At 39.2% G+C, this 26,435-nt stretch overlaps 1 protein-coding gene and 1 long non-coding RNA gene across 2 annotated transcripts; one reads left to right on the top strand and one right to left on the bottom strand.

Moving 5' to 3' along the window:
- Positions 1-1,154: 1,154 nt before the first annotated feature.
- On the bottom strand, positions 1,155-3,042 carry LOC131534645 (uncharacterized). Its single transcript, XR_009269401.1, has 4 exons — positions 2,908-3,042; positions 2,084-2,658; positions 1,902-1,989; positions 1,155-1,661 (listed from the first exon to the last, which is right to left on the bottom strand). It is a non-coding gene; the product is annotated as an uncharacterized LOC131534645 (long non-coding RNA).
- Positions 3,043-4,042: 1,000 nt separating this feature from the next.
- mrpl23 (mitochondrial ribosomal protein L23) lies at positions 4,043-25,775 on the top strand. The gene is made up of 5 exons (XM_058767649.1): positions 4,043-4,173; positions 5,077-5,199; positions 9,340-9,422; positions 15,758-15,831; positions 25,044-25,775. Exons 1-5 carry the CDS (start codon positions 4,157-4,159, stop codon positions 25,206-25,208), a joined length of 462 nt encoding a protein of 153 aa, XP_058623632.1. The 5' UTR covers positions 4,043-4,156; the 3' UTR covers positions 25,209-25,775.
- The last annotated feature ends 660 nt before the right edge of the window (positions 25,776-26,435 follow it).

Consider the following 26,435-nt stretch of genomic DNA (forward strand, 5'->3'; position numbering starts at 1 on the left):
CAGCAGCACTGAGCACAGATTTTACGCTGTAGTGGAAATGCACCGTTAGGCCTACTTACGTTGTGACAGCGGAACTGTCGGGAACGTTTGAAAATTGTGTGCAAAACAATCCCGCATCCTGTTGAGGCCCTAAAGCACAAACAAATAGTATTACTTTGATTTAATGTGAATATGTTACTAGTACTGTCTTGAAACGGATAACGGTAGCTGCATCCGAAAACTGAAAAATCCTGCCTTCGGAGGACACATTCCAAGGTAGGCATCAAGGCACGTCTGAATCCAAAGTTAGCTTCACTTCCTGTCTCATGAGATACCATCATAATCGATTTTTGAAGGCAGCATAGATGTATCCTTCGCTGCCTTTGATATCCCACAATCCTGTGCGTTCCATTCCGTGACCGTTGAGCTAAAAAATAAAGATGGCGTCTGAAAGTTGTGTTTGGTTGTCAGTTTCCCAGATAGCAAAATTTGTCTGGCCCACCTCTGGGCCACAACCTTGCTTCACTTCTGGCCCAGTTCTGGCACACACACTGAAAACCGACTCAAACAATTTCCTCTGGCCCAGATGTGGCCCACAACCTGTAAAATGACTCTTATTTATTGACGTGGCCCAGATCTGGCCCGCATACTGTAGAGTGACTTCTATTATTTTATGTGGCCCAGGTCTGGCCCAGACACTTTAAGCCAGATCTGGCTGAGACTCGGCTTGGTCCCCGGGCCGAATGTGGCCCAGAAACTGCTAAATGTAATTCAGCAGTAAAACACAAATACAACCATTTAAAAACATTAAAAAGGCTTTAATTATAAAATGACCAAATACTTTAAATATATATGAACAAATTCAATACAGTATAAACATTCACACTTTTTAAACCACAAAGTAACAAGTAAATTATATTTACTGCATATATATATATATATATATATATATATGAAGAGTTCATTTGCAGAAACAGATAACTTCGTTTTTAACAATTTTAAAAAATCATGTTTTTTCATTGTGCATTCCAATTAATCTCAATCAAACTGCATGCAGGTTATTTTGATTAGGTAAAGAATAACTAATAAATACTAGCTAACTAACACAATAAAACAAAAACATGATAACAAAAAACAAAATTTTATCCGTTATCCGTTTTGCAAATAAACTTCATATATAAAACATTGTGTGTCATAATTCAGTTCAGTTCTTATCAAATGGTGTCAGTGCAGTCAAGTCAATAATATTGCTGAATATTAGGTGTCTTCAACCAAGCAAGACAAAAGGCAACAGTGACAAGGAACCCAAACCCAAACAAGACCCGGCTCAGTCAGGAAACAGTCTCGTCTGGCCAAACGAATGAACGTGGTGTGATTATTCCAGGCTGCATCACAAGTCAGATTGTGGATTGATATCATTCAGAATATTTCATCCAACTTCTTCTGCTTGAGGAAACATCACGCCAGCAGGTGAAGCTGGTAAAAGGGTCTGTGCAGAGGGCTTGTCTGGTTCTCGTAGTCTTTGCTGAGGATCTGTGCTGAGGCCATCAGTGAGGTCTTCACAGGGATCTGTCATCTAGCTGACATGGTCTCCGCTGACAGTCAGGGATGTGTTGTGGTCACTCCTGGTGCAGGTCCACCGTCTGGTCTGGATACCGACTGGATCAGCTGATTATTGTAACCTAGGGATAAGGGTGAGACAGTATATAAGCAACTAATATAAGCAATGATGTCATTCTTCTTACAAATTAACATGTACATTAGATATTATAGGAAGTGTTGCTGCTTACCCTAATTGGTGCAGCATAAAAATCCTTTAAGAGATTTGAATTATAGAAATGTGATAGTGTGTCATGTGTATGGAAGGTTAAAGAGATGGTCTTTTAAACTCACAGAGTGTGTCTGCCTCCTGAAGTACTCACTTTTGATCAGCTGGAAGCCACCTCTTCATAGTCCCCTTGACCTCCATTTCAGCAGCATTAGCTTGAAAGTTTTTTTCCAAATTGCAGCCTTGAAATATGTACAAATATATATTGTAAGGTAATTATTTAATCTTAAGCATTACAGCTTTTACAATCATTAGGACGAGAGCCAGAATTCGCACCTTATATGTTTGATGAATGTTCATGCAGCAGCTCAGAATTTCTGTAAAAAAATAAAATAAATAAATGTCAGATTACATATATATAGTGTTCAGATTAAACTTTTAAATTTGTTTGCTCATAATAATCCCCACCACAGTAAAATAAGTATGATTTTAATCACATCACACGGCATATCTATGCTTCAGAAGTTTTCATTCACTCTAAAAACTGAACCTGCTGAAGTGCAGCAGACAGATTAGGCCTCCATTCAAGAACAAAAGATGATGCACTTACATTTTACGGCTTTCTCTTACGTATCTATAGTGTTTTTCTCTGTCAGAGCTGCCCACACGGCAGTGTTACCACAAAATAAATATTATTATTAAATTCAGATTGCACATATTGAATTATCTTAGCAGGTGTAATGCTACTATAGCGTGCTCAGTTTGACTTACAAACAAATGACTCATTTGAATGGTTCAGTGAATCGAATCAGACAGAGTCACTCGTATAGATGTTTATGGCTCCAGCAGCGCGGTCCGACTCCTTTGATTCAATAGCAATCACTCGTTGAAAAAGATGAATCGAATGAATTCTAGCAAACAAAATGGAATTTAACTCATTAAAATTTAATTACCTTACATTATCGTGCACTGGATACAGCTCATCGGTTTTTCATATTAAAAAAAATTACATATTGTTTTCCTAAAGAGACCGCGCCTGACAGTTAGGCCTAACGTTACTCATCAACACTCAATATATCCGGACCGAATGATTTTTCTGACGCTATTATCATCGCAAACCTAACAGAAACCATCTAAAAACTATAAATAACTTAATTTACCTTTTTGCAGCTGAAGTATTCCTCTTGAGACCTGTGCCCGCCGAAATCTCCTCAGGATTAACCGCCAAATCTCTCTCTCAGGCGGATCTTCATTCTAGCAGCGGCCGCCGGAGACAAAACCAGCTCGGGCCGAAGGTAGAGACACACAACTACACCGAGTGTGGACCTGCCGCACGTACAACAGCTTTCAGCCGAGATCGGCCCAGAGAGAAAAAGCCGTCTGTCAACCAGAAGTGTTTTGTAGAGTCGGCGCGGCTCTGGCCCATTAAAAGTGCCGACGTCGTGACTGAGCCGACAGTGCCGCATTTCAGCCAGAATCGGCCCGAGTGTGCTTGCTATGTGGGTTGTGTGTAAATGTACATTTCTGATTAACTTTTTGCACTTTTGATGTTATTTCTCGCGAGAAATTAGTATTATAGTCATTAAATATTCGTTTAGTTATCAACAAAACTCGTTCTATTTTGTTGTAGATCATTAAACCGTTGTGCTGCCTCAGAAGCCTGTCCGAAATCAGTTTCGTGAGGTGCCTTCGTGCAGAAACGCTACCTGCAAAGTCATTGCTTCATGAGGCAGTGAGGCAGTAAGTCAGTTGCCTAGTTTTCTGATGGAACCGGTTTCTCTTCTGATAACTGGTCTGTTCTTCATGACTGAAGTAGCGGCAGTAATCAGTGTAGCTCTCGGCGCCCTCTGCTGGTGAGAATAATCACTACACAAGTGTTCAGGATAATGGTCGGAGCTTTTTTTGTAGTGTAAAAACGGGGACATTTTTTGACATTTTTCTTTTTTAATTCCGACAACTTTTTATTAAACCATACACAATCGTATAAATCTCACAACAAGGGTTAACAAAAATGTGACAGGAAACAGAGCAGAGGTTAAGGCTAGAGTATGGCGCTACTGGGCATGCGCACATCAATACAGCTGCCATCAAAATAAAAGGTCTAACAGTATTTGAAATATATATATATATATATAAATATCCCCATTTTTTAAATAAACAACCCAAGTTTAAAGTAAATATTAAACATATATTGATTTAATTATCATATCTATTACAATACTCCACATTTGACTGCACTGTGCAATCTAAACGACAACAGTGTTGAAATCAATACTTTTATTTTGAACATTTTCTGATGCTTGTGTGCGCAGTTTTCACAGCAGTCAGTTTTCTAGGACCTTGAGCAGCACATGAAAATAAAATAAAAACAGCACGTGTGATTGTAGAAGTCCAGAACATTTTCAGGACATGGCGAAACGCATAATGTGAGTGTTTTCGTGTTTGTTTACAATATATAATTATGTAGATACGAACCGATGTGTTGTATAATAATAGTGAAGATTACAGTATCGTTAGTTTGTCCTTCCGAAAATGTTTACCTGTGTAGATTTACAGTATGTAACTTACTTGACGTTACAGTTGTAGTACTCCTTCAAAAAGTGCCATGGTGTTAGCATGTTTTGAGGTTGGTACTATGGTAAGATCATATTTTGGATGTGGTATCCTGGTAATACTATGCATACCAATACCATGTTTTTTGGACGTGATACCAGGTTAATACCATGCTAATTTCTATGTAGTACGAGAGTAATACCATCGTTCTCGTTTATTAGTACTAATGCCCCTGCCAAAAAATAAATACATAAATGCATAAAAAGCCTGGTTAAGCTGATGTTAGACCAGTCTGAACAGAAGTGATCAAATCCCCTCAAAACCCAAACCTGCTTAAACCAGCTATGACTAGACTGAAAGACCAGCTAAAACAAGGAAACGAGTTTAGGCTGGTTTCAGCTGTTTTTCAGCAGGGATGGTAATGCTACACTTGTTTTGAACACAGCTTTTGGATAATACTAGTAAATAAACGTGATGTTAAAGTGTTATTCTTTGAAGCTCATGAGTATCATGTAAAAATCTTGGTATATGAATATGACAATCATTTAGTGTTATGGTAAACAAATATGCAAAACTTTACCATGGTTCTTCCACAATTTTGTAAGTGATTCAAACATTTCATTAGAAATAGCTGAAATGATGTATTAAACTTTGAATTGTATGACTCCAAAAATCTTTTTTTTTTAAATTTTTTTAAACAAGTTCTATGATAATACCTTGGAATATGAATAAATGGAATGGTAATTTCCTTTAATGTAATTTCCATATTTTTTCAGATATCCTTTATACCAGCTTGGTAACCCGCAGCTGAGAATATTCCGGCCCACCTTCAATCTGACTCTGGTCAGACCCGGCAAAGAACAGCCACCTGATACAGTACAGTTTCGCATTCCTATGGAGTAAGTATTTAATGTCATTTGCATCAGTAAAACCAATTGTGTCACTGTTAGGTTGAAAATTTACAATAATATAGTAGCATTATTTTCCACTAGGTGGCAGGCAAATCCCACAAATCTATTTTGTCTTGGCACTCTAAATTGCAGAGTGGCAATCTTATTGCGCATGATGATCACAAAGAATTAAAGCATCTTAAGTGATGCTTAACTATAATTGCAGGCCGGTTAGATGCAACACAGCATTTCGTAACAAAACCCGGGATGACGTTTCCGTGTGCGGTTGCATGGCCAATGATGCCTCGGAGCTCCCTTGCCTCTCTCAGATTTGTTTACAGCTCTTTCACCTACTTAAAATCCGACATCTCGTTCCTTTATTGATGACGTTTGTTAAACGTCACTAAAAATACAGCTGCAATTATTGCATTGCTGCGGTGTAATACGAAACAGGCAGTCAGACTGTTAATAACGGGTCTAATCGGAGTCCACACAAGAAAAGAGGACAAAGTCTGCTTTGTTTTCTGGAGAACCTCAGGGCGTACATCTAAAGCAGTGACGGTGGAGCCTTGTTCCTCAGTTATTATTCCACCAGTATGTTTTCCAAACCGCACACGTTTGTAATTGGACTATATGTTATCACTTGCGCAAGTGCTTAGGGGAAGCTTTTTTTTTTTTTTTTACCTGTTTTTACTCCTTTGTTTTTACAGACTGTTTTGTGATCTTAAGTGACTTAATCTGCACCAGGCATCCTTGTCACCTGAGGTTTTTTTATGTTTTTTTTTCTTGTTTTGGAACCACTGCCGCCTCATTGGACTTCAAGAACTGTTTTGTCTCCTCCGGAGCTGCGTTTGACACAGTCCCATCGCAAACAGTATGAAAGTAGACAAAGCAACAGAGGTATCATTAAAACATTAAAGACATCCCCCTCTTCACTTTCTACTTTTCAAAGATACCCTCCACTTTGGCAAGGAGTTGTTTTGCTTGAAACCAACCTGGTTTGCATAGTGATTATCAGAGCCAAAGAATTTCAAAGCACTTGTTTTTGTGAAAGAGGGCCTCTTTACAAAGTGTTTGTACTTGCAGGATTTGTTTAACCTCGCTTATTTACCATCCTATGGGCCTTTTAAGTATTTGATCCATCGTCAACATTTGATCTTTCATCTTTTTATTTACTTTCTTTTTTGAATAATTTCATTTTAATGGTCTTTTCTTAGTTCATTAAAGTTATTTGTCCACTCTCTTGCCGCCTTTATAGTCCCATTGGTGTGAATGTAACCTAGAGGTCACCGGCTAACAAAAGATCCCCCTTTTTTTGGATTTCCTCAAAATTTGGAGTGTTTTGTCCCTCTGCTTCTGAGTCACCTACTTGGAAAGCCTTTGAAATGGGCGGTGTGAGCGCACATGTTTAGAGATGAGCGTGGACTGTTTATGTGTGAAGGGTGGGGCGCAGCTCAAACTCGCAGTAGAGAGGATTGAACAACAAGGAGGTCTCTATCTTTATAAGACGGCAGCGCTTACAAAAGATAAGCCACACAGGCGCAAGGCACTGTTTACATCTGCTGAAGGTCATGACCGTGTTGCCCAGTGCTTCGTTTAATTGATTCTGTAGAGTGAAACTGAGAAGCATCGTCCAAATAGATAACAATTTTTTACAGTATAAATTAAGTGATTATTAAAATCGCAGTTAAATGACTTATCACTCTTCACTGTTATGTCTTCATGTATGGGATTCCCATTTGTTTTTGTTTTTTGTTGTTTGTTTGTTTTGTTTTTGGGCCAAAACTCTCTGACCTAAAGTATTTTTGATTTTAACTTAATATTTCAATAATTCAACAACACACTATTGATTTATTTAATTTTATAATAAAAACAATATTATGATTTAATCAATTATTACAAACCCCCTGCAGTTCCCTCATTAACCCACAGGGGTTTGCGAACACCAGTTTGGGAAACCCTGCTCTGTATGATAGATGAATTGGAAAATGACACAAAATTATCATCGAAAGAAAATACGATAGGAATATGTTGTAGGCCAAACTCAGACCTCGATTTCCCATTAAACAGCAGTTTAAAACTCTAACACTGTTGTTTTTTCTGCCTTCCAAGATAAAGTATCAAACATGTGGCCTAGTGATTTGAATGCATTTTCCAGACACATTGAGCTCACGTGGGGCTCCTCTGACTTAAACTAATATTTCAACAATTTAACAGTTTTTTTTTTTTGCACAATGTAACAAAATTTAAAGTCTTTTTAATAAGAGTTTTAATTAAATATATATTTTACTAGATTTTTTAAATTTAAAAATAATTTATTTTAATTATACAATATTATGATTTAATCAATTAATCAATTTTCATCAACCCCCAGAGGTTTGCAAACCCTTTCATTTTTGCAGTATTTTGACACTCTTCACTATTTTGTCTTTGATAGATGAAGTGCAAAATGTCATAAAATTATCAAGGAAAGAAAAAAAAACCAATAGGAATATGTTGCAGGCCAAATTCGACCCTGCATTTCCTATCTGAGCACCAAATCTCAATGTCATGGTTTTTCTGCCTTTGTAGACGAGGTCTTAGAGATGTGGCCTAGTGATCTGAATTAATTTTCCAGACACATTGAGCTGTGCTACTCATGTGGGTTTAAGTCCAGTCAGTTTGCTTTGTACATTTTGACCGAAATATTTTCTGTTATAACTTTCAAAATATTTCAATAATTTAACACCTTTTACTCAAGAGTAACAAAATATTAAATATTTTTTAGTAAGTGTTTTATCCTGATTATTTTCATTTTAAAAATTATTTAATTATACAATTTAATGATTCATCACCTGACAAACCCCCAGGGGTTTGTGAACCCCAGTTTGGAAAACCCTTTAATTTTTGCATTATTTTGTCTATATTTGACAGATGAAGTGGAAAATGTCATTTAAGTTATCAAGGAAAGAAATAAAATAGGACTGGAATATGTTGCAGTTCAAACTCAAACCAGCATTTACCATGTGAGCACCAAGGCTCAATGTGATGGTTTTTCTGCTTTACTAGATGAAATCTAAAAAATGTGGCCCAGTGGTTTTAATGCATTTTCCAGACACATTGAACTGTGCCGCTCATGTGGGGTCGATTCCACTCCACATCCGTTCCCAATCCTCCATAAAAAGCCTAAAAAGAGACTGATAGAAAATTAAATCTAGTCATTTAACTCATGCATTACAATCAGATGCTCCAGCTCTATACAGCGCTAGATGTGGATGGGGAAGCAAAGGACCTTCCTGTTGGCAGAGCTGTCGAGGTCACCAGGGGGCCGGAACTGAAAAAGATCTCACCTTCTCCACTCCAAGATCTCAAAAAGCACTTAAGTCTGCTAAATATTCGTCTCACTGTGGCTCGAGTGCTCTGCTCTCTAGGAATCGCCTCACTCTCTCACTTTCACTCAGACAAACGCGCGCTTGTATGCATCTCCTCTCTCACATAAATTACGCGGCCAAAACTCCACTCCACTTCATTGAAATCTGGGCATCACACTCTGGTGCTGACTCGGAAAGATGTGCGTACAATACTCTTTCCGAAGGAGCATCTGTTTGTTGGGTTTCTTGGAAACCCTCTCCTTTACAAAAGAAAAAAAAATTACATGGACTGACTTGTGAACAAACATCCTTGTTTTTCAAAGCAGTTCATTATGTTTTTCCCGTTAGCTCCGGCGTCATATTTTCTGAATGGTTCTCGTTGGGTTTTCAGTAACTGAAAACATAATAATACAATTTTGTATTGTTTGTTCATGAAAGCATGTCACAAACGGCATTTTACGTCACTTCAGTCCTCCAAAAACAGAATTGAAATGTGGGGTTCTCAGCCTTGGGGTCTCCAGAGATGCAGATGAATGCATCAATAATTTGCCACCTGTGAGATCCTAAAACTTTAATTTTGTTATGTAGGTGGGTGGGGTGGGGTGGGGTTGTGGGGTCACAAGAATTTTGGAACTTAAAAGATGGATTGTGGACCAAAAAAAGGTTGGGAATCTCTGTATTAAATGCTTCCATATGACATGAATCTTAAGGTCTTACTTCAATACGCCATAGATTCTCATATTTTGTTCTCTTACTCCATGGCAACTCTGAACCTCTATCCGTTTCAATTTTCTTCAAGAATGACCAAGTTTGATGTCAGAAATTATCTAGAGAAGATCTACAGCGTTCCTGTTGCAGCTGTGCGCACAAGGATCCAATACTGTGAGTAAACCTTTCAGTCATTATATTTGATCCATTGTAGAGAGATCAATTGAAGTTTTTAAAGCAGATTTTTGCAGTTTGTTTATAAACCATAAAGACAAAAATTAAAAATATATTTTATCTTATTTATATTTAAACAGTTATAAGTATGCCATTTCTAGGCTGATGTTTTGAAAAGTGTGAAACTGTATCTGTAATTATGTGATTATGATTTTGTTTAATAAACTGGAAGTTTTTTGTGATTTGTGAATTATATTTGCAGTTCTATTTGGTAATACCAATTTAAATAATACAGCTTTATTTGAAAAAGAAACATTACTTCCAGTTGCATCAAGTGTCAGATCTTTTTAGTATCTTGTGCCATAATTGTTGCATTTTTAAGATGACTTGATTAAAAATGAAACAAAGAGTGTCAAGACCTCTCCATTCCAGTACATTCCGGCCAGCTGTTTTTGCATGCGAGAGCATGTCTTGTGAGCCCCGTCACTCTTTTGCACCTCTACTCACTCTGTTTTGTTGTCGACTCGCCTAACAACGCAAGCCAAACTGAACTGACAGCAGCAGTGATGGTTCCATCAACTGGTCTGAACTTTATGAAGCCCTTACACAACAACTCACCAATGTTCTATGTTTATCACTTGTTTTTGCGCTCCTGGGGTGGTCGGTCACCTAGATAGGGGTAATATGAGTGTTAGTCAATGAGAATGATCAATACTGACAAGATGTTTTGGAGATACTTGACAGCCGAGCAGGAGTTTGAATAATATGTATAAACATATGGCTAATTCAGGGAACTGTGTTTTGCGGAATTTGGATCAAGTGGGAGACACTGAGGGAGGGAAGGAGAGGGAAGTGAAAGGAGTGGTTTGCGTGATTCCACTCAACAGCTGCTTATCTCTCCATCCATGGCTGTAGCGTTCCGATTGACAGTTGTCCTAGGATGCCCTGCCCTGTTTTTTTCTTCACAAAGTGTTACACAACAGTGTTTTTTTCTTCTTTTTATCATCATTATTATAGGAGTAATTCACCCAAACCATAAACTTTCAGCGTTGTTATTTACTATCATGCCATTACAAACCTGTAGGCTCAGCACAAAAGGAGGTTTTTAAAATTTTCACACAGCTCTTTTTCATACAATGACAGTTCCTAATGAATCACATCTGTAAGGTGCCAAAAATAACAAAAAAATTCCAAATTTCCTGAACCCACATTACAACTTTGTGCGAGAATCACATTGAAATATATAGATTCGGAATAATCTTGAATGAATGAGGCATTTATATAGCGCTTTATTGTGTATTGCAATACACCCAAAGCGCTTTACAATCATGTGGGGAGGGGGGGTCTCTCCTCAACCACCACCAGTGTGCAGCATCCACTTGGATGATGCGACGGCAGCCACAGGACAACGGCGCCAGTGCGCTCACCACACACCAGCTACAGGTGGAGAGGAGAGAGAGTCATAGAGCCAATCAAGTGGATGGGGATTATTGGGAAGCCATGATTGACAAGGGCCAGTGGAGGGAATATGGCCAGGACCCCGGGGTTAAATTCAATTGAATCTTCAGAAGATTCACCCTATTTACAAAATTTATTTATTTAGACCTTGTAATTTTTGTTTTTAAATGGTGTCATAATCCTCTACCTTTAAAACAAACTTTTTGTAAAGCTTGTCAGGTTTCTCCAATCATTTTGTCCGCATAAATTCCACCCCTTCTTGCAATAGAGTGTTTTAGTCCCTGTCCCTCTTTTCAGCAGCATTTTTTTTCCCCATTTATTTTTAACATTTGGATTTTAAAAACATCTTTGTTAACGCTCTATAAGCAATGAACCAAGCCAACCAGCTATGATGTTAATCACAATAGTACAAACTTTATATTGAAGGAAAAAAAACGTTTTTGAAAATGACAAAAACACACAGGTACAAGACCTTGTACTTAACAGCTCTAATGAGGAAAAGTAAAAAAAGTTTGGTAATGTACTTTTTCACCAGGCACTCAGCTGTTATATAGTTAAGTTAGTGATATATTGTCAAGTATGGTGACCCATACTCGAAATTAGTGCTCTGCATTTAACCCATCCAAGTGCACACACACTGCAGTGAGTAGTGAACAAATGCGCACACACACACACAGTGAACACACACCCGGAGCAGTGGGCAGCTATTGCTCCAGCACCCGGGGAGCAATTAGGGGTTCGGTGCCTTGCTCAAGGGCACCTTAGTCATGGTATCGAAGGTGGAGAGAGTGCTGTTCATTCACAATCCCCATCTTCAATTCCTGCTTAAGTTACAAGCCCGACTCCCTAACCATTAGGCCACGACTACCCCATTAATACGATTATTTAAGGGTGAATTCACACCAGGAAAGCCAGCTAGTTCACTTTATTTGGTCCAGACCAAATACAATGTTGATTTTTTTTTTTTTTTTAGTTTGCTTTCACACTGCCCTTTTTGCAAGTGAACCAGAAATTGTAAACAAAACCACACGTGTGCTAAGGACATACATTCATTGGTTCATCCATTCAACCAAACCAGAGTTCGTTTGGAACCAGACAGAGACCACCTCTTCAGTTGGGTATGATTGTTTGGACCACACCTGAGTGCGATTGCTGTATTCACACCTGCCCAAAGATCCACACCCAAGGGGGGGAAACGAATTTGAGTTCAATTCAGTTGAACCAAACAAGACAGGTGTGAATACACCCTAAAACATAAGTTGAAATTAAAGCTGCAATCAGCATTGAAAGGACCCTCATACCCGGGCTCACCGCTGCCCAGTTGCTTTAAGAAAACGGCAAACGGTGGGCAGTATGCTTTTAAAGTGTTAGGAGGAATATGTCAGTCATTTATATTTATATGTGCCAAACTGCCTGCTGCCAACTGGTGGCGCTATGACTATAACTGAATATTGGCATGCAGATGCTTTCAGACCAGGACTTTTATCAAACGTGAAGTCTGGTGCAGATTGAACGTTGTATGTTTGAGTTAGTGTAAAGCATGACATATCCTGTTGCCAACAGGTGGTGCTATGATTATAACTGAATATTAGCTTTTAGATGTGTTCAGGCCAGGAAACTTATCAAATGTGTGAAGTTTGGGGCAGATCGGACATCGTATGGCTGAATTAAAACAATTTCTATTCCCATGGCGAAACATCACACTTTGTCACGCCATATTTGTCAAATATAATGTTAATGTCATTAAATCTCTTAGTTTGTTACAGTGTAAAATATGTAACTTCCTTTTGCCAGCAGGTGGCGCTATAGCTATAACTGAATATGGGCATGGGCATGTGTTCAGGACAGGACTCTTATCAAACATGTAAAGTTTGGGGCTGATCGGATATTGTCTGCCTGAATTATAACAATTTCCTTTGTCATGGCGAAACAAGTTTGTCAGGCTGCCATGGACACGCCCTTCAATGAAAACTCAAGATCTTCCCAATTTAATGTAACAGTGGGCTTTAGATTACACTGACCAAATTTATTGTTGATCTGTTTAAATCTCTAGGAGGAGTTTGTTTAAATACAACTCCTGAAAATGGCAAAAACGGCACAACACTTGCTGAGAAAATTCAAAATAACAGACTTGTCTACCAAATACATGTATGTAAAACATAGCTCGAGGGGCACTTCGTTGAAATTTTATAGGTGGCGCTATTGAGCCATTTTGCCACACCCACTTCTGAAACCCATGTCAGATGTAAATTTTTGCACGTCTGCAAACTTTCTGCAAAAAAGAAGAAGAAAGTGAACAATTCCAATAGGGTCCTCTCACCACCGGTGCTTGGGCCTTAATAATGCAAACTGATGGCTTCAGCGGTTACTGTTAAAAATCCCTATGGAGAAAATGAATGGCGTTTTTACTTCCAGAACCAGACTATTGTGCTCTATAGACTGCAAGCTTGCATTCAGATCTGCCTCCATCCAACCAACAACCAATGGATAGAAACTTTTTATGCAAATATATGTCACAATACAGAAGTCGCTAACTCTGTTTCAACGCGACTTTAAGTCGCTATCAATTGTTTAAACAGTTTCGTAATTTAAAACAATCATTTTGCATGACATTACACATGGATTTATTAGGCACAATCGGTTTTGATTTTCAGTGAACTGGTTGATCTGGTTGACAAACAGTTCATTCACAAATCGGAGTTCTGAACTCAGTGACTGTTCGCAGTTCTCAAGTTAACAGCTTACTGCGGGGAAGATTATCAGTGAATAGAATTTAGGTCTGTTCTTCACAAAAATATAAAACAATGTTGTATGACTTCAGGAAACATTTAATATAGTACTTAAGTTGTATCGACTACTTGTGTTGGTGCTTTTATGTTTTTTTTTTTTGTAACTTAACAGCTGTGACCACTTTGAGCTGTAATGGTATGGAAAAGATTTGCATAGAGTTTTTTTTTTTTTTTAAATCTAGTTTTCCATATTAAAAAAAAAAAAGGTCATATGGGTTTGGAGCAACATGAGGGTGACTAAATGACAATTTAAAAATTTGAACTATTCCTTTCAAGCATAAATGTAATGGCAATATAACATAAACAACAATGCCTAAGGTTAAGTAAATAATGCTGGGGTTATTACAGGCTTTACCGTCTGTTTAACGCAGAGGGAACCACTTTTACGAGCTGCCAGTTGGGTTTACGCCACTGGGATTTTTCCGTGCGGTTTCCACACCAACGCAGGAGAGGGCCAATAAGCAAAGTGGCCATTTTTACAGGCAGAAAAAAATGCGGAACACCCATTAGGTGAAATAGACCACGTCAGAGAAGGTGTCCCTCTCTGCGTCATGGGCTCCACTCCACTGATGGTTTAAAGGATGTGGAGAAAAGGGGGGCGCGAGTGGAACCCCCGGGCTCAAGGCGTCTATTCTTTTTCCTGCTGAGTATTTTGGAAGGGGTTTCTATAACTACCCCTCAGGCCTGGGATTTGTAACATAATAGTAGCCAGCCAACACACAACCTCAAAAGAGAGCTTGATTGAATATTTATTTATACTATATAATGCTGGGTGGGAATACGGGAATGGAAAAGAGCGTTCGCATACGTGAACAAAAGTGCTTCTCACCTGTTTTGTGGGTTGACCATTCATTTGACCCTAAATGGAGGGAGTGTTTGTGTGTTTAGTGTTTCCTTGTACTAGAAAAGGAAGACTGCCAATCCTGTTTAAGAACTCATCACACAGGTCGTCATTTCAACTTTTCAGTTTAGCAGGTTTTAAGGAGAGATTTCACTGCTAAATCTTGACATTACTATATCACTCTCATATAATTTCAAACATTGTATCATTGCAGAACTTTCTTCAGGGGAACAGGAATCTGAAGAAAAGTCTTCTTTGTATAACAACGGTTCCTTGTGACAGTACAGCTATGAAGCTCCAAAACTGACTGTCAGCAAATCAATAAATACTTATATTTTGGCCTGTATTGTATGGCTTCGGAAGACCTGAAATGTAGCACACATTATATGGACCACAGTTAAATTGAATTTTGGTGTATTTATCGGTCTTTTTTGGAGCCAAGTAGACATGGTCACTATGAACTTGTAGTATGAAAAACTATAACTTTAAACTTTGACTGAATGAACCAAATGTTATGCTGTAAAGATATGTTTTATGTAAAACAATGCTGTTATACACTAAGTGTGTTCTGTCATATGTTTTTAATGATTTAATCTTTTTACTTTTCTTGTACTGTCTTGTTTTTTTGGAAGTAATTTGGTTCAGATGTACTTCTTGACTTCTTTCTCTGGGTTCTTGTGAATATTACCCAGTAGGCTTTGTGCAGTTACATCATGGGCAGCTGGGAAAAGGTTAACATGCATTCCACAGTTAATATGACTGAAGCCATGGGCTTCTTAACAGATAAACCCAACCCTGTTACCCTAAAATGCATATTGGGTATCTAAGCTATTCTGCAAAACATAACAATCTTCTTTGAAGGTGTAATTCTGTCAATGTAAATATACCCAGCTGCAACACAGTTGGAGAGGTTATTTCTATATCACCTGAGGTCTTACTAGTCAGCATTAATCAAATATCACTGGTTGATTTATTAGTTGTTAAACAAACACATTGATAGTATTTGCTTTGTTGCAGTATGCTTTATTAAGTAAAAACAAATAGTTTTCATTAATTGTATATCTGCAATTTGTGCCTCCTCTAGTGCCACCAAACGTAATTGGAAAAAAGTTTAAACTTAATACTAAAAATAATTTTTAAATAAAATTCAAAATAAGTGTTGTATTATGGTATTGAGAGTGAGCAATTGTAAATTAATAATCTTTTAACTAAATATTCATCACCTCCTTTTTTTTTCTTCTATTAAGGTACAAACAAGAAACGAAACCACTTAAACCAGCGAGTGAAGAGGCCAGATTACAAAGTGGCATATGTTCAACTGGTGAGTGTTATTCTGCATTGTTAAAGTCCCTGTGTGTACCTGTTGTCTCTTCTGTCTGTCTTGATTTTCAGAAAGTGCCCCCATCATTAGCACAGGACCATTTAAAGTCCCTTTTTAAGACTTTATTGATTATGGGTGCTTGGGTCAGATGGATTGTTTTAGTTGAAGTTATTGAACAAAACAAGACCCCCTTGAGAAATGGGATGCTTGGGCATTTAAGCCCTGCTTTTTTGTTTCTTCTTTGTTTTGAGGGCCCATCACAGCTTATGTTCCCTTAAAAAAACCCCAAGGCACAGGTACTCTTTGATGCGAAACCCTCACCTTATTGTGTTCGACTCCCTGAGTCCCATCGCTGCTTGTTTAGTTTCTGTCTCTCCCACATATTCGCCCCTGCCCTCCTGAGAAAGGCGGCAGTTTGGGTTCTGGCTTTGGCCAAGAAGGCAAGAGGTCGTCTTTGGTTACATGCCAGACTTTGTGCAGGAATTATAGTACAAAGTTCTCAGAGTGCTATGGTTATTATCATGGGCAGATGGGAGAGTTGTTTCTTAGGGCATCAGAACGTTAGCATTGGTCGCGATCCAGTGGCGAACCGCACTGCTGGGTTCACACCTGCTTTTGGGCAGAGCCCTGGGCTGTTGATACCGACCGTGTTTGAAGTATGCCGGCGTGAAAATAGCTTAATCTGATCTCTTTTGATTCATTTGGGAAAGCCGCTTTTGTTTCTTTACGGTTTTTAGTTTTCAGGAGAAGCATTGGATTGTTTGCTCTCTTTTTTTCAGCCATCAATCAAGGCAGGGATAAATAATTAAACTTGTCAAAACAGAGCAGCTTGTAATGGGATACACAAGCAAAACACAAATTAATATTTAAAGGTGAACTTCCTCTTGACAAGAGTTGAATGTGACTTCCTGTGTGGCTTTGCGCCGTCAATTTAACCTTCTCATAAACCCAGTTAGGGACTTGGATCCAGAGAATTACTGCATCCTGTTTCTAACATTTGTCTTCTTTCAAATACAGTGCCATATTTGCTTAAACATTTCTGGAGAGAACTACTTCCTTTTAGTCCAATCTTTCAGAAAGTCATGCTTATTTATGTGTGAATAACATGCAAGCTAAAAAATCTCAAACCGTGGCGAAAAACACTGATATGAAACCAAATTTCCGGCCTCTTTCTTCTCCTCCAGCAGGTCTGCAAAAAAACAGATTCTCCTTTCTTTTCAGTGGTGGGTAAAAACAAGATTGTTCCTAATTGACACCACATGTGGGGGAGTGTTCTGTGGTTGGATACCCTCAATGGTTCCCCCCGCCGGCCCTTCCCCCCAACACACTACATCAGCTAATATTCCAGAGGCAATACGGTGAGGATCGCTCTCTACAACTCCCCCCTCTCCGAACCCCCCAGATTTTACAAACTCCAGGTTCGTTGAAAAAGCCGTATGTTAGTACGGTTCCTTGACGGCCACTCTCTCATCAGACCTCCCGACGGTGGGGAGGAGTGAGGGAGGAGAGAGAGTTCATCAAGGAGGAGGAGGGGGTTACGGATGGAGTCGACACATGAAGCGAGGTGAGCGAGGGCACCATGGAGCCGTGCCAGAACAGGGAGGTCCAGACAGGGGTCAGGGAAATCTTAAGCAACATAAAATCTTGAGACAATATCAAGGCTTTACGTACGACCGCTTTGCAAGTAACGCTCTAGTTAAATGAAATGATATCCTGTGCTTCCCTTTGCAAGGCCGTGACCTGTTCGGTCCTGGTATAAAGGTTCTGTTTGTTGATGTTGCGTCTGTAGTTTCCCGGGTTGGCTGGCGTAATGCACATAGCACATGTTATTGTATAGACGCTCCCGATCAGAATCACTTACCCCCTACACTGAATTTAACTGATCTGTAATGTTGTATAATTGGCATTTTGCTTAACTATATACCTCATTGAAACACTGCCCCACAAAGCCAAGATTTTGCGGGAACACTCCAGCTTGCCCGCTTGTTCACAACTGTTTATACCCCCCCCCTGCTTTTTCCACAAGGGTCTTGTTGCAAGCATCAGTATTTGGCAAGACAAGGCAACTGTTGTTGGTACTAATGGATGTTTGTTGTTGTTTGAGAGCTTGTTGCTGAGTCGTTGTTTTTTGGGGCCGTGTTTCGGTCTGGATCAGCTGGTAGCCAGGCTACCTTTCAGATCGGATCGCAATGTTCCACCTGAACTTGTGAGCACACTCTGCTCAATTACCACTCAACAAAACCGAGTGAAACTCTACCATGCTAAGGCATACTATTATTTTTCTATTCAAATGGGTTCCTTCCTGTTACACACATCTCCCCCACTGATTGCCATGCACAAATTAACACCCTTTCAATTTTTGCTGTTTTAAGTCGATGGCTCGTGAAAGTTCACATTGTGATCTTATCAACACTAGATGGCAACGTTTGGCTTCAGTGGTGCTGAATGAATGTAGGGCCCTACAACATTGCTGTCATGTATTCCTTGCAGTTCAGAGTACTGTAAGCCAAAGTAATGAAAGAAGAAAACTGACATGTCTGAGTAATTCACGTGTTGCATGCCTTCAAACACGTTTTGAAATATTGATTTCACAAGCAATGAGAGAGTTAAGTTTAGAATTGTAAAATAGAAAAGGTATGCGGTAAGTTTATTATTTAGAAAAAGTACTGGCTAGGTTATTGTAGACTAAAAAGGTACAAGGTAAATTTATCATTTAAAAAGGCACAAGTTAGGTTTATCGTTCCACTGTAGAACAGAGAAGGTACAAGGTAAGTTTGTAATTTAGAAAAGGTACAAGGTAAATTTATCATACTGTAGAATAGCAAAGGTACAAGGTAAGTTTGTCTTTTAGAAACTATATTGTAAATGTGTCATTTATAAAAAGTACAAGGTGAGTTTGTAATTAAGAAAAGGTATGAGGCTCATTTATCATTGCTCTGTAGAAACTAAAAGTTGTGAGGTAAGTTTGTCAAATTGAAAACGTACGTGGTGAGTTTATCATTGTAGCAAATGTATGCGGTAATTTTGTCTTTGTATTATAGAAATGGTACAAGTTACATTTGTCATTATTCAATAAAAAGCAACTAGTTAGGTTTGTTATTATAGAAAAGATAGTGTAAGTTTAAAATTGTACATCAAAAAAGGTATGTTATACATTTGTCATTGCAGATAAAAAGATGCAAGATAATTTTGTCATTGTAGAATTAAAGCTGCAGTCCGTAAGTTTTATCTCTTTGTCACCATCTCTGTTTGAAAACCTGGAAAGCTGCTTGTGGAATTATCTTGCTTGCATGGGATGTGCTCCGGCACAGCTCCAGTGCGTATTAATCTGTTTTGAGGTGAATGTGTGGCAGTCAGTCACGCACCGGTGTGGATGTTTATTGTACTTCGCAATAACAGATTCTAGCCTACGTCTTGGAATATATGACCTAAATAAGAATTTTCACCGGATATTATCATCTGAACAAGTAACAAGTCTGCCACGTTTGTTCTGACCAACTGAGGAAAAAAGCATTACAATAAATCGCGCTACCAATGGTGATTTAAATCTAACGATCGGTTAGCTCATATCACATCAAACCGCGCAAATTATTATTATTGTTATACTCAAATTATTAATGTTAACAACATCAGCATTGCGTTACTGAGTATAGAGTGTATAACGCCATTCGAATTTCATATTAAGAAATTCTTTTTACCCAAAAAGCAAATTATGCTCCCTTCAAACTGGTTTTCTTTAAAATACAAATCTTGTGTAATCCCAGGCTATCTGTAATCAGAAGCACATTTAAAACTGGAATATAATTTAATTTCATTCACATGTGTTTCATAAACACATAATCTTTTCTGGATTACAATCCGCCATCAAAATGATACATTTAATTATTTTAGCTGCTGTGAGAAAAGGCTAAACGATCCGCCACCTGCAGGATCCTCGCATGCGATAGCCTAATAGCCGGGACAAATTCTTTGTTTACAGACGTGACGTAATAACGCAGTTCTATGCTCGAATTTTCCACGAAAACCTACCCGTACCACTCAAATTCGAAAATTTTTTATAAGCTAACCATTGTGAATCGGGCTAAAGTAAGGCGATAGTTTTGAACACTGGCTGGTTATGTACTTGCTCAAATATTGATTTCGGAATAATTTTTTTTTTTTTCGGATCAGATTTGGTTGTGCATGTGAGTAGGGCATTTTTAGGCAGAATTTTTTATTTAACTACAAATTTTAATTGCAAATGTACAGTATTTCATCCACCACAAGGACTTTTGAAAGGCTGTGTTCGGATAAAAGAAGCACAGCATGAATAATGGAAAGGCCAGCGGGGTCTCTGGCATCCTGTTTGAAGCAAGCACACACACACACTCAGCTCCCCAGTGTACGTCCACTACGAGACAGCCTCTGTGAGTGCCAGCAGGCGCGAGCAAAGGAGATGATATTGAAGCCCTGCCTCCACCTCCACTCCACATCCTTTATGAGCTGTGTATTTCTTGCATTTCCCTCAAGTCACTCTCATTTAGTATTGCTACAAACACTCATTGTCATGAAACACCATTCTTTTTCCACCCCGTTACTGTTTTATCAGTCTCTTGATGTCCAGGCACTACCCAGCTTTATTTCGGTATCATCTTCAAAATAAATTACTCGGAAACTAGCAATGCTTTTCCTGTTATGGTACCATCTCCTCAATTTTCCTGCTTCTGTCTCTGTCTCTCACTATTCCTTTCCCCCTCTCTTTTCTTTTGTGTGTTTTGTACATCGGAGATTGAGGGAGAGGTTCAGGACCCTACATGCGAAAGTAAAGTAGAGGCTATCTTTGATTGCTGTTGACAGGGTCCAATATCCTGGGGAACCAAAAAATAACCAGGACTTGGGCAAGTCTGAACAAGTCGACCAGTCACAACTGTCATCACTGCAAAGATGGAACAAGTGACTCAGTGGCTTAAAATGACATGAGGGCTGATACTGCTCTGAATGGAGACTTTGCCACCCCTTCCTTTAGACTGACCGCTTGGCTTGACCGTAATGATTTAACAAGCCAGACTGTGTGCCAGCCGATTGTCTACGCCCGTGTGTACGAGAAACAGTTCCCCAGTTGCAGTGGAAACCTGCTTCTGTTTTACAGTAATGGGTACAAAAACGTCTGGCTTATGGCTGTCCTCATTGAGGAAATATAATATGTTTTGTTTAATTTTTCCCTCCGCACACTTTTCCCTGGCGTTGAGGATTCATTAGAGTGGTTTTGGGAACAAAGGCTCTGGACCCCCACACATGTTTGGCAAGGCAGCTGTGTCTTGGCATGGGGAACGCATTGCATGAATCATGTTCTCTACTGCTGTGGCCAGTCAGGTTTTGACAGCTGGGCCACTATACCCATGCCCGAAGGAAGTGTTTATGCACAAACGCTGGTCCTCTGCTGGGAGGCAGTCAAGGCGTCAGAGTGAAGCAGAGCAGACAGACAGACTGGCACGGGCCCAGATAGGCCTCAGCTGGGCCTCAGATGGGCCAAATCTTTGGTTCTCTCTGAAACGCTTTACATTAGCACTATTGGTCTGTGCTGTTTTTCACAGAGGGTGCAACAAATTCGGACACAAAGACTGACCAGTGCTTTTGGTGTAATAAACTTGCCTAATTCATGCAATTCCATACCTGTTGTAGTAGTCAACTTTTTTTGTGCGCTTATTGTTACATTTACAAATTTGGCAGATGGTTTTATCCAAAGTGACTTACATTCAAAGTAAACATTTTTTCGCTTCATGGGTTCCCTGGGAATCAAACCCATAATTTTTGTTTCTTGAGATCAAATATGAAATGCTACAATAGTCCCATTGTTTATATTGTTTTTACACATTTTTGGATTGTACATAGGCTGCATTCCACTTAAACACAATCATACTTTTATATAAACAAACCCATCCACAGAGCATTTTGTTGATCACTGTGGTTTAAAGGTCACACCAAATTTGCGAGTTTATTGAGATGGAGTACAGGTCATGCACTCATTGAGAACATCCGGCTCCTCCCTTGTGGTCAAGTCTGGGAGTTTTCCATTTGTTTGTCCCAACCTGGGTCCTCGCTACTGAGACTAGCCTTGGAATTCCTGTCTATCCATAGAGCTGCCCTGAATTACCACTTTGATTTGCAAGAACCATTAAAGCTACAAATCATCTTTATCAGGAGCCTGGCCCCACTATCCCACCATCGTTGTGACTTTTGGCTCAATTCAGGCTCATTTTTTTTGGTATGGTGTGTGTCAAGACCGAGAGATATGAGGTGTCTCAGGGCAGCCAAATATCTGTGGTTAGTGAGTATCGGTTGTCAGTTAAGACTGTGGACTCGGAGGAAGTAGCAGTGTGGCCCACCCAGTGAGACTGGCAGAGGGAGCTGTTTACAAGCATTTCCCTGCATTTCCTGCTCTCCTGTCTGGTAATGAACTTGTTAATAGACTTCCAACATTACGCAAACATGCCCTCATCATTAAAAGTCCTGAAAATGTGGTCACATACAAAGAATGTCTCAGATTTATACATTATGTTTGGCTTTTACTCCTTGGTGCAAAATAAATCAAAATTGTCATAGTTCCATTCTTGCAGAAGTGATTGGCCAATAGAGATAAGCATGAGAAGAAAAATGTATGTCTCTGAGGAGATATCGGCAAACACCCTGGTCTTGATCCCACTCCCACTGTAGGGTTTTGCTAGTTAACTTGCTAGTACATTTAAATAGTGCAATCTTTTAATTTATACTCCCAAACCAGTTCACCAGTTTTCTTCTGGTACTTGAAGTTTTTTTTTTTTTTTTTCTGAAGATAACATGTTAATTCTCTTTTCTATGGGAATATAAAGAGCATTGAACACATTTCAATTGGAGCTTCTGCTTCTGTCTAATAGTTTAGCCATCGTCATAGAGCAAACAGTGGAGATAAGGCAGCAACTAAAGGGGAGAGGGTGGTGCTTTATGTACGGAAACCCCATCTACTGCTAATCCTTTCAGACTGACCCAAGTCATGCCAGCTGTTCCCGTTTGACTGATCGTGGAAGTGATTGTGGGATGTGAGTCACTAGAGTTCACCAAGAGTGCTAGTGTTAGGGCGGTTACTGATTTGGGGTGACTGCAGACTCTATTAATTGAAACTAACTCTAAGAATCTTTAAAGGTGGGCTAGTAAATGCTATATTAATCAGACTAAAGGTGAAGTCTGTGATTTCTGACACTAGCATCACCAAACATAATTGCCAAAATAAGGACTTTTTCCTGAACACTCCCCCTTTTTTTAATTAATACTTTTTATTTTTTATTTTTCAATTCTGAGTGGCCCTTGCCGTATAACATTTTTCACCACAATGCTGGCTGACAAACTATGACAACCTTCCATTTCCTAATAGGTGTCCCGAGTGGTTCCTAATGTCAGGATGATTGTTTGGATATTGCTTGATAGTTGCAATGGTGTTCTGAATAATTGCTGGGCATTACTAGGTGGTTGCTTACGGGCCCAAGCCCACCCCCAAGTTTATATATGTTGGTTGCTAGATATGACTTGAGTTCCTCCTGTAACATAAGTATGTGTCCCCTTTATGAAATATCTTGAGACCAAAAGCAATAACACATCTGTCTTCACAAACCATTATGGACCAATGTATTTAAATGAAACATTAATGCATTGTTTCCTGTTCTTTTCATTTACGTTTTTGAAAATTAAATTTTTTTCAGCCATTAACTCCAAATGTAATTATAACTTCTCTTGCTCACAAGGGCTCAGAATGCACGTCTATACCTGATGTAAAGCCACTGAATGTACAGTTTATGGTGTAAGTTCAGGGCCTGAATTATAGAGGGGTGGAGGAGGGGGAGAGTCGGTTAGTCTAACAGGGACAGATGTTGGGTTGAACCCAACAAAAACATTTTTGTTCCATGCTTTAGTCTTCCTTTTTTTCGATAATTTTACGCACAGGGGTGAGGGGGGTGTCAAATGAGACATGTCAATGCGTAATTGATGCATCCAGCACTTTCTGGATAATGTATTACATGCTATTCCTAACGACTAATTTTATTACATAATAACCATGAATATGCAGTGCTGCGTTTACATTTGAAATAGTAATATTAATACTGTTCTGTTAAATCAAACTGCGGAAGTGTTTGCTATAGCCTGAGACAAGAGTTTGTACACATTATGTATAAACATTAGTGCTAGCCAACAATAAGGCACTTTTTTATGGTACATTAATGTTTCGGTGGACAGTCTGGTGACTTGTTTTTGTTAATCAGCCTCTCTGTCAGGGCTTCCAAACTTTTTAACTCCACACTTGGATTGTCATGCGAACGGGTCCCCCTACCGGTCTTCAGTCAGTGTTTTTTGTTTTTTTTCTTCAAGGAGAGTTTACTACAGGTGAAGGAACAGACATTTTTTGGCATCCATTTTAGTACTCTGTTACTAAGGTCCTGTTTTTAATAGGTTTGGTTCTTGTACTTTCACTTGGCTGGACTCTGTGTTTATAGTGTGGGGTTTCGCATTCCTAGATGGTAGAGTTGGAGCGCTACTGCTGAGCCTTGGAGGCCAAGCTGTTGATTTTAAGTGTTTCACTTGTTTTTTCCCCCTCCTTTTTTATTCCACTATTCTTTGGTAATTTTGCTCACTTAACAGTTACTGCATTTGTTACAAAGAACAGGCCAAAATAATAGATCATCCCAGTAGAAGGCACTGCTTTTCATTAGCTGTTAACTCACTGCAGTCCCTGTTTCCTTCTGCTGTTGCCTCACCTTGTTTTATCTTTGGAACAATATTGATAGCCTCTGGTATGGAGACGTACCCGCAGCACTAGCACATTGTCACTCTGCATGCACAAGACCTATTCCCCCATCCTGTCTGTCAAAAAAATTGACATTGTTTTAGAAGGGCCAGGCCCCTGAGATATGGTGATCTATTTATTTCTGCAAGTTTTTCAGAGGCAGTGTTGGAGAGCAGAGTTCCGGAAAAGGGCACTGTTTTTTGTCTAGTGAAGTGAAATTGATGAACAATTTCTGTCAGTAACATTAAGCATTAAAGATTTTACAAGTGTAGATATTTATTACTTTTAGGAGGAAGCATAAAGCATTCTTCAAAACTAGTGTTCCACAAAAACGAAATGGCACAACATAAGGATGACAAAGTTGATGACAAACACAGACAGACAATCTTCAAACCTTTAACAATTTCTGCTTTTCTTACAGGCTCAGCAGCAAACCTTCCAGTTCCCAGATATCTTTCCTGAGAAGGATAAGAAGCATGAGGAGGGCTCTGTTGAGGAGATGCAGGAGAAGTTCATGGAGGACGAGCGTCAGAGGCAGAAATCAGATCCCAGAAGAGGAGGAGTTACTGAATGGTTTGGCCTCTAGACAGACAAGTGTTGAATGAAGAATGACTTCAGAGAGGCAACAGCTGAATGAAGAATGTGGTGTATTGTAGATTATGTATTTGTGCAGGAAGAGCCGTTTACAGTGATCTGACCAGCATCCATAGAGGGCCGTTTGCAGGGATCTGATCTGCCTCGATGGAAAGACAGATTGCCTGAGAGAAGGCTTGGAAATCCATTACTTCATTAGAATCATGTGCTCTGTCAAAGAACTCTGATGTCTACATAGCATATGATCACTCCTGAGCATCTGCCATGTCATGAAAGTCTTTCAGGTTATGTTTCCCTCTCACGGGTCTCAGAAACTTGCTCAAGCAAAGGTCTTCCTTGCGAAGTTCTTGAGCATACATGTTTCCTTTTCTTTAAAGTTCCTCCCAAATGTTTTCCTTTTGCCCTCACTGATCTTCAAGTTCATGAACTATTTGCGGTAAAATGGTCAATCTAATGAAGTGACTCTCCGGTTCTTCGTGCAAAATCACTCTTAATGTTGTTCCTGAAAGCTCTTTTAAAAAACTGCATATTTCAATTCCAATAAAACAGTACAGCATGACTTGTTTTTGTGTTCTCTTCAACTTCGTTGGCTCTAGAGTTAGCTATTCCCCACAGATGTGTTGGATAACCGCTTGCCAGCTCTCATACCAGAGCGGCTTACTTCACCCAGCCAACCTGGTGTTCGCCAGGGAGAATGTCAATATTGATAACATTTGCCCACTGTTTTGTGCCCCCTGCATTGCAATAAAGCAATTTGATTTAAGGCAAAAAATGCCTTGTAAGGGACCAGCTGGACAACAAAGAACCAACCCTGAATTTTTGTCCAGTATCCTCATTGCTTGAATGAATGAGGAGAGCCTACGTTATATTCGGGAAGTCTCGTTGTGGTTGCCAAGGTTGGCCCCCTTCATCCCTCCCCTCAACAACCCAATCAACTCCCCTTCTCTTGCCCAAACCTTATAAAAACCTTGAAACAAAATGCATTTAACTGAGCTTCACACACACAGCTGGCACAGATTTCCTGATTTGTTAACATAATGTTCCCAACACACTGATATTGACCATAATGTTCTGGATTTGGGAAGCCTTGGATCCTTGATCTCAGACCAGCAATAATAGGAGTTATATGGTTGCTTTCCAGGATTATTGCTTTGTTTTAAAATGATGCTCCCGTACTGGTGATAAAAACAAAATGTGACCTCTGAATTTTTAGGAGGTA

Source organism: Onychostoma macrolepis, chromosome 25 (assembly GCF_012432095.1).
Source record: "Onychostoma macrolepis isolate SWU-2019 chromosome 25, ASM1243209v1, whole genome shotgun sequence".
In the NCBI taxonomy this organism is placed as follows: domain Eukaryota; kingdom Metazoa; phylum Chordata; class Actinopteri; order Cypriniformes; family Cyprinidae; genus Onychostoma; species Onychostoma macrolepis.